This window comes from Tamandua tetradactyla, chromosome 5 (genome assembly GCF_023851605.1).
Source record: "Tamandua tetradactyla isolate mTamTet1 chromosome 5, mTamTet1.pri, whole genome shotgun sequence".
In the NCBI taxonomy this organism is placed as follows: Eukaryota; Metazoa; Chordata; class Mammalia; order Pilosa; family Myrmecophagidae; genus Tamandua; species Tamandua tetradactyla.
The window spans coordinates 48,884,877-48,897,506 of NC_135331.1; the positions used below are offsets into that span (position 1 = coordinate 48,884,877).

The 12,630-nt window shown below is 42.7% G+C and overlaps 1 protein-coding gene across 2 annotated transcripts in view; it reads left to right on the forward strand.

Annotated features, from left to right (window-relative positions):
* Positions 1–6,115: 6,115 nt before the first annotated feature.
* Positions 6,116–12,630, forward strand: part of ARHGEF26 (Rho guanine nucleotide exchange factor 26) — a 181,717-nt gene continuing 175,202 nt past the window's right edge. For both annotated transcript variants that reach the window (XM_077160830.1, XM_077160829.1), the window contains exons 1-3: positions 6,116–7,762; positions 9,105–9,144; positions 12,338–12,483. In XM_077160830.1, coding sequence (XP_077016945.1) covers positions 6,677–7,762; positions 9,105–9,144; positions 12,338–12,483 — 1,272 coding nt within the window. In that variant the 5' untranslated portion in view covers positions 6,116–6,676. The remainder of the gene's footprint in view (positions 7,763–9,104; positions 9,145–12,337; positions 12,484–12,630) is intronic.

Consider the following 12,630-nt stretch of genomic DNA (forward strand, 5'->3'; position numbering starts at 1 on the left):
TATCATACTCCAAGTTTCAGTCCCTCCATACCTAGCCAATTAATCTTCTACAACCTCTAGCAAACCCTCTGCTCTGATAAGACTGAATTCTGGTATATGGAGTACATGGGCTCTAAAGTAGGCTAGACTCTTGTAAGGATTCTGATTCAACCATTGACCAACAGTGTAATGAGCTTTTTTGAGCCTCAGCATCATCCTATTTAAATGGGGAGAAGGGAGCCAGGATTACTCTGAGATTAGTTTATGTGCAATGAATAACAGTGGCTGAAATACAGTTAGTACCGAATAAATATCCGTTCTTTCTCCAGTCATGCTCCATGTTTTTGTTCATGCTGGGACCAGTTTGAAAAATCTCCATGTTTGTCCCAGTTCTGTACAGCCTCCTTCATAAATATTCTTATTGGACAGGGAACTTACCATCTGTGCTGGCTTGAAACTCTTGTGTACCCCAGAAAAGCCATGTTCTTTAATCCTGATTAATATTGTAGGGTGGGATCTTTCTGATTTTAGGTTGTTTCTATGGAGATGTGTCTCTATCCATTCAAAGTGGGGTTGCTTACTGGAGTCTTTTAAAAGGGAACTATTTTGGAAAAAGTTTCAGAGCTGACACAGTCAGAGAAGTTTAGAGATGCAGAAACAAACCCCCCTGGGAAAGCTGTTTGAGGGAGCCAGGAGAGAAAGCTAGTAGACATTGTTATGTGCCTTCCCAGCTGACAGAGGTGTTCTGGACCCATCTGCCTTTCTTGAGTCAAGGTATCTTTCCCTGGTGCCTTAGTTTGGACATTTTTATAGCCTTAGAACTATAAGCTTGTAACTTAATAAATCCCCTTTTTAAAAAGCTGTTCCATTTCTGGTATATTGCATTCTGGCAGCTTTAACAAGCCAAAACACCATATATCTTATTCAGCTTGGGAGTCTTATATTGTTATTTTAATGTTTTGGGTATGTTTAACCAGGCAAATAGTAAGCTTCTGGAACATCTGACCCATTGCTTGGCACTTAAAAAGGCACCCAATAAGTATTTGTGGCATGTAGAATTAATGAATGAAAAGTATATGAGATACAACTGCAAGGTAATGAAAATAGCCAACAAAGTGCACATAAAATCAGCCTAATTATTAGGCTAGGCACATAGTTGGCGATCAAGGAAAATTTGTTTAGGTAATGTATCAATAATTGATTTCTCATTCTCTGGCGTTCTGTATTATATTACAGTTCAATTTATTGTAATTTTTCTAATATTTTGGGTTACTGTGTCTCTTCAATTCTAAAATGAGCTCTTTGTCCCTAAAATTTTAACATCCTTAAAATTGTGATGTCTGTAACCAAAGAAATCCCCCTGGCCAGGTGACAGTCACGATATAGTTGACATTGTCCTGTGCATTTGTCAACATGGTCATAGCTATTTGTCATAGTTATCATTTCCATCGAGTTCTATGCAGGTTAGTATTACATGTGTCAGAGCCATATGCAAGCAATGAAACTGAAGGTAGAAGAAATAGTCAGATGTGGTAAAACAGCTGAAAGTCCAAAGCAACCAAAGACCAATTCATGTATCATGCAAGACTACATGAGGCATGGAACTTCAGTTTGTCAGAAACATCTTTCTGGACACAAATACAGAGGATGCATAGCTTGCAGTGATACATTATTTCACAGCACAAGAAAGCTATGCATTTAGTCATATAGATAGTGTCAGTGTCAAACTTGGGTGTTGGTAGCTAAGAAGCAAATTCCAGAGACAAGATTGGAATATTCTTTTTCAGAACCGGAGCATCATCAATGCACTCAGAGACAGAGACCGATATTGTGTAGAAAAACACATACATTGATGGTCTGCATGAAAAGATATTTAGAAGAGTTGGAATCATTGCCTACATTTTTGGAGAACACTTTGATCAATTTATTTTGCTTATATTTTCCTTTTCTATAGATGCACAGTCTGTCTAAAGTCTAAAAGCACTATCAATAAGCATAAAATAAAATTTCTATGGGATAACACATTGTGTCATGGTTTAATTGGTAATTTTTTCCTTTCTTGGTGGTCCATACAGTTGAAGATGTCTTAAATTTTAATAGAAATGATAAATTGTAGCACAGTAATGTAAGTACACTGAATGAAGGTGAATGTGAGAATCATAGTGGGAGAAGGGTTGGGGCACGTTTGAGACGAAGGAAAGATGAAGGATAAAGACTGAGATGGTATAATTTAGGAATGCCTATGGTATACAATGATAGTGTCTAAATGTACAAATTTAAAATTGGTTTTGTGGGCATTGCGACAGTGTCTCAGTGGCAGAATTTTCGCCTGCCATGCCGGAGACCTGGGTTAGGTTCCTGGTGCCTGCCCAAGTTAAAAAAAAATGTTCTTGCATGAGAAAGAACAAGGAATGTCAATATTGCAGGATGTTGAAAATAGATGATCATTCATATTTTAGAACTTCAACTTCTATATGAGACTAAAGGGATAAATGTTTATATGGTGCAAAATTTATATTTTGGCTAGTGCATTTCCTAATTTAACTTGTATGGTCAATTTTATCGAAAAGCATAACTACGTGGAACTTTGAACAGTACAAGGCTGATTTGTTCAGGTTAGTGTGATGCCTCGATAAATCCCAGAGTGATTTGAACATTGAAAAGAAGTACTTGGAAAGTCCCTTTGGGGAAATGGGGTGAAAGGGGGAAAAATTCAACTTTCCCATTTGGAGAATTTCTGATATTTTTGCAAGCAGTGAGGACAACCAAATCAATAGGCTGAGCCCTTGATCTTGGGATTTGCCCCTCTGAAACTTAGCCTTGCAAAGGTTGGGCTCAGCCTACTTAATATTAGGCCTAAGAGTCACCCATAGAGAAGTTCTTTTGTTGCTCAGATATGGCCTCACTCTCTAAATCAACTTGGCAAATGAACTCACTGCCCTCCCCCCACTCTATGTGAGACACAACTCCCAGGGGTGTAAACCTCCCTGGCAAGGTGGGACAGAAATCCTGGGAGGAGCTGGGACTCAGCATCAAAGGATTGAGAAAACCTTCTCAACCAAAAGGGGGAAGAGAGAAATGAGACAAAATAAAGTGTCAGTGGCTGAGAGATGTCAAACAGAGTCGAGAGGTTATCCTGGAGGTTATTTTTATGCATTATATAGATATCCCCTTTTTAGTTTATGGTGTATTAGAGTGGCTAGAGGGAAGTACCTGAAACCGTAGAGCTGTGCTCCAGTAGCCATGTTTCTTGAAGATGATTGTATAATGATATAGCTTTTGCAATGTGACTGTGTGATTGTGAAAACATTGTGTCTGGTGCTCCTTTTAGCTAGGGTATGGACAGATAAATAAAAATCATGGATAAAAATAAACAAGTAGGGGGAACAAAGGTTAAAATAAATACTAGTGGTCAATGAGAGGGAGGAGTAAGGGGTACAACATGTATGAGTTTTTTCTTTTTTCTTTCTTTTGCTGTAGAGATGTAAATGTTAAAAAAAAAATGATCATGGTAATGAATCACACAACTATGTGATGATATTGTGAGCCATTGATTGTGCACCACGTATATAGCGTTTGTATGTCAAGAATGTTTTTTTGTTGTGTATAATAAAAATATATTTTTTAAAAAGAAAAAAGATGATAAATTAAAGGTAGTCTAAAAGAAGCACTAGGTGTGTAAACTTTCAAACTTTCATTAGAGAAGGAACAGAGTGTGGTGTTTTTTTTGTTGTTGTTGTTTTAGTGAGTAGCAGTCTTGCTTAAGAATGAGGCAGGCAGGTCCTGTGATTTCTTCACAAACATCCAGTTACACTAGTTTTTGGAGCCAATGTAATTTGAAGAGGAGCCAGCCTCATTCACATCACTATTTATAACTTAATGTGAGCCACAAATTGACTTCTGAATTAGGTAAACACTTCATTTGCCATTAGTTTAATTTTTGAAATTAATTTACTATATTTTTCCTGATATAAAATAATTCATGATAGCACAGGAAATGTCCTATATTAAAATGTGTGTATGAGTATGTAGTCATTGATATTTCTTCCAACCAAAATATTCGGTAAATTTCCTTTTTTAAATTTTTGGTTTTTTTTCCCCAGAGGTCATGACTCTTTTTCTTCCAGTTTACAAACATTTTTTTTTTTTAGATTAATCAAAGTAACATATGCTCATTGTACAGAATCCTGTCACATGACAGCATTTGCTAGTCTCTCCGTTCTCTTCTGGGTTTTAAGTACAGAAAAAATATAAAGAAACATGAGAAATATCACCCTTAATCCTACCTCCAATGATTGTCCCACAATTGTTTCTAAGGCAGAAACAGGAGGCATATCTTGCACAGAACAGACACTCATTACATCCCTATTGAGTGCATGAATGGTGAATGAGCACTTGGAGAATAGCTCATATGTTTTGATAATAGAATCAATTACAAATCTTATGGTTTAAAATCATTCGCCCCTTCGCTTCCTGTTTTGCATGCCTGACCATGCAAAAACAGTAAAATCATTTGTCTTCTCAAGTTTGCCTTATTTTTCTCACATAGCAGGAGGTTGGCCAAGATATAACCAACTTTCTACTATTTGACAATGAGCACCCTCTCCTCATTGCTCATTCATTCACTCATTCAACAAATAATTATTAAGTGCACATTATGTACCTGGAATATGGAGTGGGAAACAAAATAAATATGGGCCCTGTACTCTTGCAGCTTCAGTCTAAAGAAGACAAAACAGATGAACACACAAGTTAATATATATATTTGCAAATTGTGATACACGTGGAAAAGGAAGAGAAGAGGTGGCTGGAAAAATAAATAAGCAGGGCAGTAATCTAATTCAGGAGGAGGTCAGGAAAGGCCTTTTTGACAGAACGAATGTCAAGTCCCAAGGTCAAGGCAAAACCAACTTTAGGTATGTTTGATCAAAGAATAGTGAGGGAGGAAGTGATGGGGGGAAAACTAGGCTGAAGAGTTAGGCAGGTCATTCAGCACCTCCAAAAGCATGGAGAAGCTTCTGAATTTTATTCTATGACTGGAAACCATTAAACTTTGCATAGTTTATGTTGCATTTATTAATTGGTTAATTAATCAATTAATTATTTTTGGCTTGTAACAATAGGAATTTATTAACTTACAAGCTTATAGTTCCGAAGCCATGCAAATGTTCAAATCAAGGCATCATCAAGACCATACTTTCTTCCTGGAGACTGGATGTTGGCAATCCTGGTCTCCTCTGCCACATGGCAAGGCACTGCCTGCTGGTCTCTTCTCTTCTGGTTTTGTTGCTTTTAGCTTCTTGCTTCTTCCATGGCTTCCTCTCCACCTTCTTCTTGAAAACTGGCTGTCAGTGATCCTGGAATCCTGTCACATGACAGCATTTGCTAGTCTCTCCCTTCTCTTCTGGGTTTTATTGCTTGGAGCTTCTGGCTTCCACACTTCCTCCGCAGCTTTTGTGGCTTCTCTCTCAGTTGCAATTATTTTTAGCAGATAACATTCACGGTTCAGAAGATACAAGTTCCAAAGATCATAGCATTATTATTCCAAACCCTTCGGTTTCCTAGCCACCCGGCTCCCCTCCCCGGAGCTGCCACTGTGAATCTTACGGGAAATATGCCATGCACACCCAAATAAATCTAACTAGGTTATAAGGCTATTTTAAGTAGGGGAGCTAGGCCATCAGGTTTGTGTTTTAAGGCCATCCTAATGGTGAAAGGGGAATAGGTCTCTGCATTTAGAGCGACTAGCTCCGCTCACGCATTCCACACAGCCTACTTGGCCGCGCGTTCTTGGTTGTAACACTGCAGCTTCCCCAGGGCCCAGGGCTTCTTAAGAAGCATCTCTGCAAGGCTCCCACGCTCCCTCCCACACTGCGCTCCCGGCGGTGTCCTAACGCACCCGCAGCTCCTTTGCTGCTGCCGCTACCAGCCTGCAGCTCCCGGCCTGGGAACCCAGAGCTCAGTTCCCAGGTCAGGTGTGTTCACGTGTTTACACTAGGAGCTCCAGCAGCTTCCAGGCACGAGAGGGCGGGAAGACAGCTGCTCCTAACCCCGCGCGGAAAAGGCGGGTGGGGGCGGGGACCGAGTCGGGGGCGGGGCCAAAACTGGGGCGGGGTAATACTGGGGGCGGGGCCGATGCCGTGCTGGGCTGCAGCCTCCTCAGAGCTCCCGAGGCAGCACGCTTCGGTCCCGGACCCGGGCCACCCACGGGGCGGTGGGCGCGCCCTGGCCCCGGGCTCTGCATACACCCGAAGGTAATTCTCCTGGAAGCCAGGCAGCTATATCGCTAGGGGACCAACGGCGGGGGCGGGCGGCTGGACGGTGGCGGAGGGGCGCGTCCTGCGAAGAGTTTCTCATGAAAGCTGAACTCGACCCAAGTTTCTTGTGCATCAGCTTGCACCCGGCGTTTCCTGTGTGTGGTATTTGGGCACGGGAAAGAACCGAAGGTGACTGGATTAATCCTTCCGGGCGGCAGCCCAGATTTCTGCCCTGGACCGCGTTGCACGGTGGGCGCTGTTTTTTGCCCTGGAAAGGGCGGGTAAGGGCGGCTCAGTTGTGCCGCGCGCAGCAGCTCGTGGTCTTCCCGGCACTGAGTGCGCGGGTTGGTTGTTCGGAGGCAAAGCTCCCTAACTTATTTCAGTTTTAGGCAAGGCTAAGGGGGTGCTATTCCCCCGAGGCTGACGCCCGAGACCCCACTATGGACAGCGAGAGCGAAGTGGATTTTTCTACCAACGGCGTCACCCCCTTGTGGGGGAGGAGGTCGACCCCTCAACCCCAGCTGCTGGCCCGGGGCAAGCCGAGGCCGCAGTCGTACCAGAGCCCGAGCGGGCTGCTGATCACGGATTTCCCCGTGGAGGACATGGGGACGCTGGCCGCGTCGCAGACTCCCGCCCAGATGCCCAACTCCGCGGACGGCAGGGCGGTCCCAAGGAGCCCCCAGTTTCTGTGCGCCCATCGGAGGGCGGTAGCCAATGGGAGGACGCTGTCTCCGGAATACAGAACTGTCTCTCCCAGACTCCGACGGCCCAAGTCACCCCAGGCCCCCAAAGCGGCGTCGGGCGGCTCCCCGAAACTCCCAGCGAACGGCACTGTGACCCCCTCTGCGCCGCAGCGGTCACTGCCGCTCCCTCCGCGGACTTCTAACGCGTCCGCCCCCTGCAGCCCCGAGGAGGACCCGACCGGATCGACCGCCAGCCCCTCGCCCTCGCCCGCTGCGAATGGGCTGGCCCCTGATAAGGACCCCCCTGGCTCGTGTTCGCCATCAGGCCGGAGATCTAAGGAGTCTGAGCCGGGAACCTCGAGACTCTCCCCTGCGCCCCAGAAAAAGGCTTCGGAACAAAAACTCCCGCTGCAGAGGCTGACCTCACAAGAGAACGAGCTCGCGGAGAATCCTCCAGTGGTTTTGAGCACAAACAGCCCCGCTGCCCACAAAGTGGGGAAGCAGCAGATCATTCCCAAGAGCCTGGCCTCTGAAATTAAAATAAGTAAACTCAACAGTCAGAACGTGGAGCCCCACAAGCGGGTCCTGAAGGTTCGCAGCTTGGTGGAAGCCCTTGCCGCGCCTCTGGGTCACGCCGGGGATGAGGGCGAGTCTGAGAACGACCTGGACAGCCCCGGGTCTCTGCGGAGAGGCTTGCGGTCCACGTCCTATCGCAGGGCGGTGGTCAGTGGCTTTGACTTTGACAGCCCTACCAGCTCGAAGAAGAAGAACAGAATGTCCCAGCCAATTCTGAAAGCGGTGTTGGAAGACAAGGAGAAGTTTTCCAGTCTGGGGAGGATAAAGGTAAGAGTGGAAGAGGAGGAGTGTCGCCTGCTACAAGATAAGCCAAAAGTGCATGCCTTGGGGGTAGGGGTGGGGAATAGAAAAAAACCAGAATTTTGTTATTTTCTTTTAACTTTGTTGTTTGCTACAAATACTTGCAGGCATTTATCTTTTGGCCATCTTTCCTGTTGGCAGGCACAGCTTAGGTAAATGCAGCCTTAATGGCAGGAAGTGAAACGCATCTCAGTGTTTCAACTTTCTAAGCTGAGGCAAAATTTGGGGACAAAAAGAGGAAATTTAGGGCCAATTAAGTCCTGGCTGAGTGTGTCTTGAGCACTTTTTAATACAGATAGCTGAAAAGAGGCTGCGATCAAGTTCTTTGTTGCTTGTTTAGAGGTGTCATTCAGCGGTCACTAATTCATCACAGTAGGAAAAGGAAAACACTGATTCACATTTTAGCCTGGTTGATTTTTTTCTGCTTTTAATTACTGAATTGCTTTTTTGGGGTGGCCATTCAAGTAAAATGTAAATTTTAAGAACAAATGCCAGATCACCAAAGACACGGAGAATTTGTCATCTTTTTTTGTTGCTTGTTACTGTCACCATAGCCTTTGGTTATATTTTTAGTGCCATTTTCTGCCCATTTATCCTTGAGTAGATTTAACAAATTGGTAGCTCAAACCGTCAAGTTAGGGCGATCTGTGTGTTATTACCTGCTTATGCTGATGATGACCAAGAACTGTACTTACTAAAATACTGTCAAATGTGACATTTTTTTTAAAAGGGAAAACTAGAGTGGGATATTTTGGAGTGTGTGTATGTGTGTGCTGCCTTCTCCAGAAGCAAGACAGATCTCCACAATAGAGCAGGCATTCACTTTGGCAGCCTCATCTTTTTTTGATTAATCGGAGAACTGGAACCAGTTTATATAAATGTCACATATGCAATACACAGACAAGCCTGTCTTATTTTAGAGCCTTATGGTCTTAAAGGAAATAAATTACATAACATTTTATGTGGTTTTTTTTCCATCTCTGAAGTATAACAGAGTTCAATTTAACAGTGATGGTGAATCACGAGTAGCAAAATGAGCTGAAATGTTGGTAACTTGAGGGTATTCAAGCTGTTTTGATGGAGTATGGAGGCATTGTACTTTTTAAAAATTATTTTTCACTGTTTTAGTGAATTGTAGTGGTCATATGAGTGAACCGCTCCAGGGATCATTGGTTGTAAGCTTTTGGAAACCTAAAGAATGTAACAACAACAAAAAGTACTTTTACTTAAAGTCGCTGTATTTTCTATTTGGCTCATTCATACATAGTTTGCTTTACTTTTCTTTTTGTTTGCTTTTCTTGTTTCTTAGAAAAAAATGCTGAAAGGACAAGGAACATTTGATGGGGAAGGTAAGCATTTTATTTTCCAGCCTTTTATTGCTATTTCAATATGGAATATCAATTATAAGTTGAAATCCAACTGCAGTAGCAAAAACATTTAAAATGAGGAAAATGTCCAACTCCTTCCCAGATTATACAGTGCAAAGTTCTGTGCTAAGCTAAAATTTCAACTGATAATACCAACAGTGACTAAATTAACGATGTTGTTTATAAGCTGGTAACATTGTCAGTCATTGTCCTGAGATTTTTAAAACTTCTCTATTTCTCTCACTTTTCCCCATCTTCCTCAAAAAGCAGAAAAAGAGGAAGAGTACAAGTTAAAGTTAAAGGTTTTTTTAGTTAAAGATTCTTGTCATTTTTAACCTTTGTTTATATTTCTTTTTGGCTTCATTTTGTTTCTCCCATATTTCCACATTTTATCATCATTCCTGATTTCCTGTTTCCTTATCAAATTTCGACTTTGGGGAAATAAGAATTCTCGGGGCTAACAGAATCTGCAACCCTTGTAGAATTGTTGTTAAGGATCTCAAAAACAAGCAGCGAGCTTTCAACCACGTGTTTAAACCCTAATCAGATTAGTGGCTTTCTGTAAATAGACGTTCAAGTCTCAGCCTATTAGGAGAGCGTGAAGCAAACTGTCCCACTGCAGTCCATTCCAGTCCTGGTAGCAGGAAGAGTGGTTACTTTCTGCCATGCTTTGAAATTCTAGGATTTTTCAGATGTTAAAGAATAACGAAGAAGAGCATATCTCTGTGAAAGTAAATCTAATGTTAAACCATCTATAGTTATAAAATAAATGACCCTGGGTGATTACAAAAGTTCTCCTTATATGGTTCTTGTAAAAATCAGTTCCCATGGGAGCACTGAAACATGACCCATTTATAAAAACGCACTCATTTCCCCCAATTCTAGTCAACTGTTTCATAAGGAGAAGAAACCCAGAAACAGTATTTTAGTTGGTTGGGACAAAAGTCCATTTCTCTGATTTTATAATTGAGGAAACTGGGGGCTCTCGGAGGTTTAGTGACTTGTCTACCAGCCCACAGCTAGTAACAGAGCCAGCACTTACAACCCAGGTCTTCTGATTGAGTCCAGTTTGCTTCCTCTCCTATCACGCTATGAACATGAACTAAACGAGCATCTATCTAATATCGTCATCTTAGGAAGAAGTTTTGCATCTTCTGGGATTTGATGTTGATCCTGAGGCTTTTGCCTCAGAGGATTAAAGTATTTGAGTTTTTTTAAAGTCAGAGGACAGACCTTCAATATGAGTAACTTTACGTTGTTTCCTTTAATAAGGAGCTGTTTCTGTGTATATTCTTCTGTCTCTTCTCAAATGTGAGGCCTCTAGAAATTCTTTTCATATGTATATAGATGCGAAATGTAGGCTTCTTCCAGTTAATGACTAATGAATGACAACTCGGGATGCCCTAGGATAGAGCGGAGGGAACCCGTGATGTTGGAGCCAGGCAGACGTGAATCCTATGCCACTCCTTCTGCTTATCAGTTGAGTGACATTGAGCAAGGACCTTAACCTTGCTGAATCCCAGTTTCAGCATCTTGAAATGAGGATAGTTATGCTGTTATCCACATTGTCACGAGAATGAATGAAAAATCATATCAACAGTGTTAGGCCTATTCTATGTGCCAGCCACTCAGTACTTTAAAGGGCAGTATAGGGCTAGGGGAAACCCAGGTTTTTACCTTTTTAAGCTGTTTTACATGTGCAGATCATCAGAGGACAATAAACTCTTTCACAGACTTCGGTGTTACTGGAGTCCTTAGTGCATACAGAACAGGCTATAGGAGATGAGAGAAGAGGCAGATGTTTGCTTGCTTCGGTAGATGGGGAAAGTATCGCAAACTCATTCTCTTCCCCACTAAACCTGAGTCTCTTCTGGTGTTTCCGTCTCCTGCTTTCCAGTAGCGGAACTGAAAACCTAGGAAACATCCTTAACTCAGATTTCCCCATATCTAGTCCATCACCAAGTTTTTCCTAAGTCACAAAAGCCCATGTATCCGTCATCTTTCATTTTGACCACCCTGATAGCATCCTAATTGGTCTTCTAGGCTATCCAATGTTTTGCTCTTCCCAACTGATCGTATCTTTCCTTTCAGTGGATTCTCATTGCATTCAGGATAAAACGAAATCTTCACAGTGTGAAGCTCAGTCCTTTTTCGTACTCAGAATAAAATCCAGTTCTTCAGCCTGGCCTGCACAGGCCTGCTTGATCTGGCCTGTCTAGCTTATCTCTCTAAATTCACCTTGCACCCTTTGCCCACTAGATACCCAAGTTGCAGCCACATTGACCTTCTTCAGTTCCAAGGGTATTAAGTTTCCCTAGCTTCTCAGCTTTCAGATCTTAAACTTTTCTTCATTGACCCCTCCCTAAATCTCAGGTGGAATCATCGTACCTGTTGACAGTCCATTCTCAGAGCACATCGTATATAAATCTTTCAGCTTGTAGGTATGTGTTTGTGTAAGAGCATTATTTCCTCATGACCCTACAATCACTTGCCATCTCACTCAGAGCAGAAACAAAAGTCCTTTCAATGGCACTGTGGCAAAGCCCTGCATGGTCTGCTCTCTCCCCACCCTGCTGGCTTTTTAGGTTTCCCCTTTCCTCATCTTTCTCCAGCCACAGAGCCCTGCTTGCTGCTCATCATACATACAGACATTCAAGCACACTCCTCCCTCAGGGCCTTTGCACATGCCATTCCCTCTGATGAGGTCCTTTTTCTGCACTTTCTCATTTCTTTTAGGTCTTAAAAGTCACCTTGATGAGGCCTTCCTAGACCACCCTATTTAAAATACACATAACTCCCCAGTGCTCCCGTAGGTATATAATTGGTGATGGACCTTGATGGAAAGGTAGGGTGTGAGATCATTTTGACCAAAAAACCAGTGATTTAATGGGCCTGACTCTATTCATAGGTAGTGATCAGAGAAAGAAATTTGCTTCGTTTGGCATTTTACTTACAAGCTCCTCTCCTGTCCCTGCGGGCTAATTAGAGACAGGGCTGCGTGAGCGAGAAAATCACTTTTATGTAATTTCTCTTCAGTGACAAAATCCATGTGCTTCTTTACCTGATGTTTATCAAAATGGAAACCAAATGTTGTGGAAATATGAAGGTTTGTTTACAACAAGTAGCATAATGATTGGGAGCAGTTAGCGACATGTAGGGTTTGTTTTTATTGCAGAAAACGCAGTCCTGTATCAGAACTACAAAGAAAAGGCCCTTGACATTGACTCTGATGAGGAGTCAGAGCCCAAAGAACAGAAGTCAGATGAGAAAATTGTGATTCACCATAAGCCGTTGAGGTCTTCATGGAGCCAGCTCTCTGCGGTGAGTGTTTGCCTTTTCTCCCGAGTTGGGGGGGAACAATTCGTGGAAGTTATCTGTGGCTCTTATTTTATTTTTTCTGCCAACAATCCTGCAATCCTAAGGAGGAAGACCCCTTTTTTTACATTGTGAAATGAATCTGGAAATTCT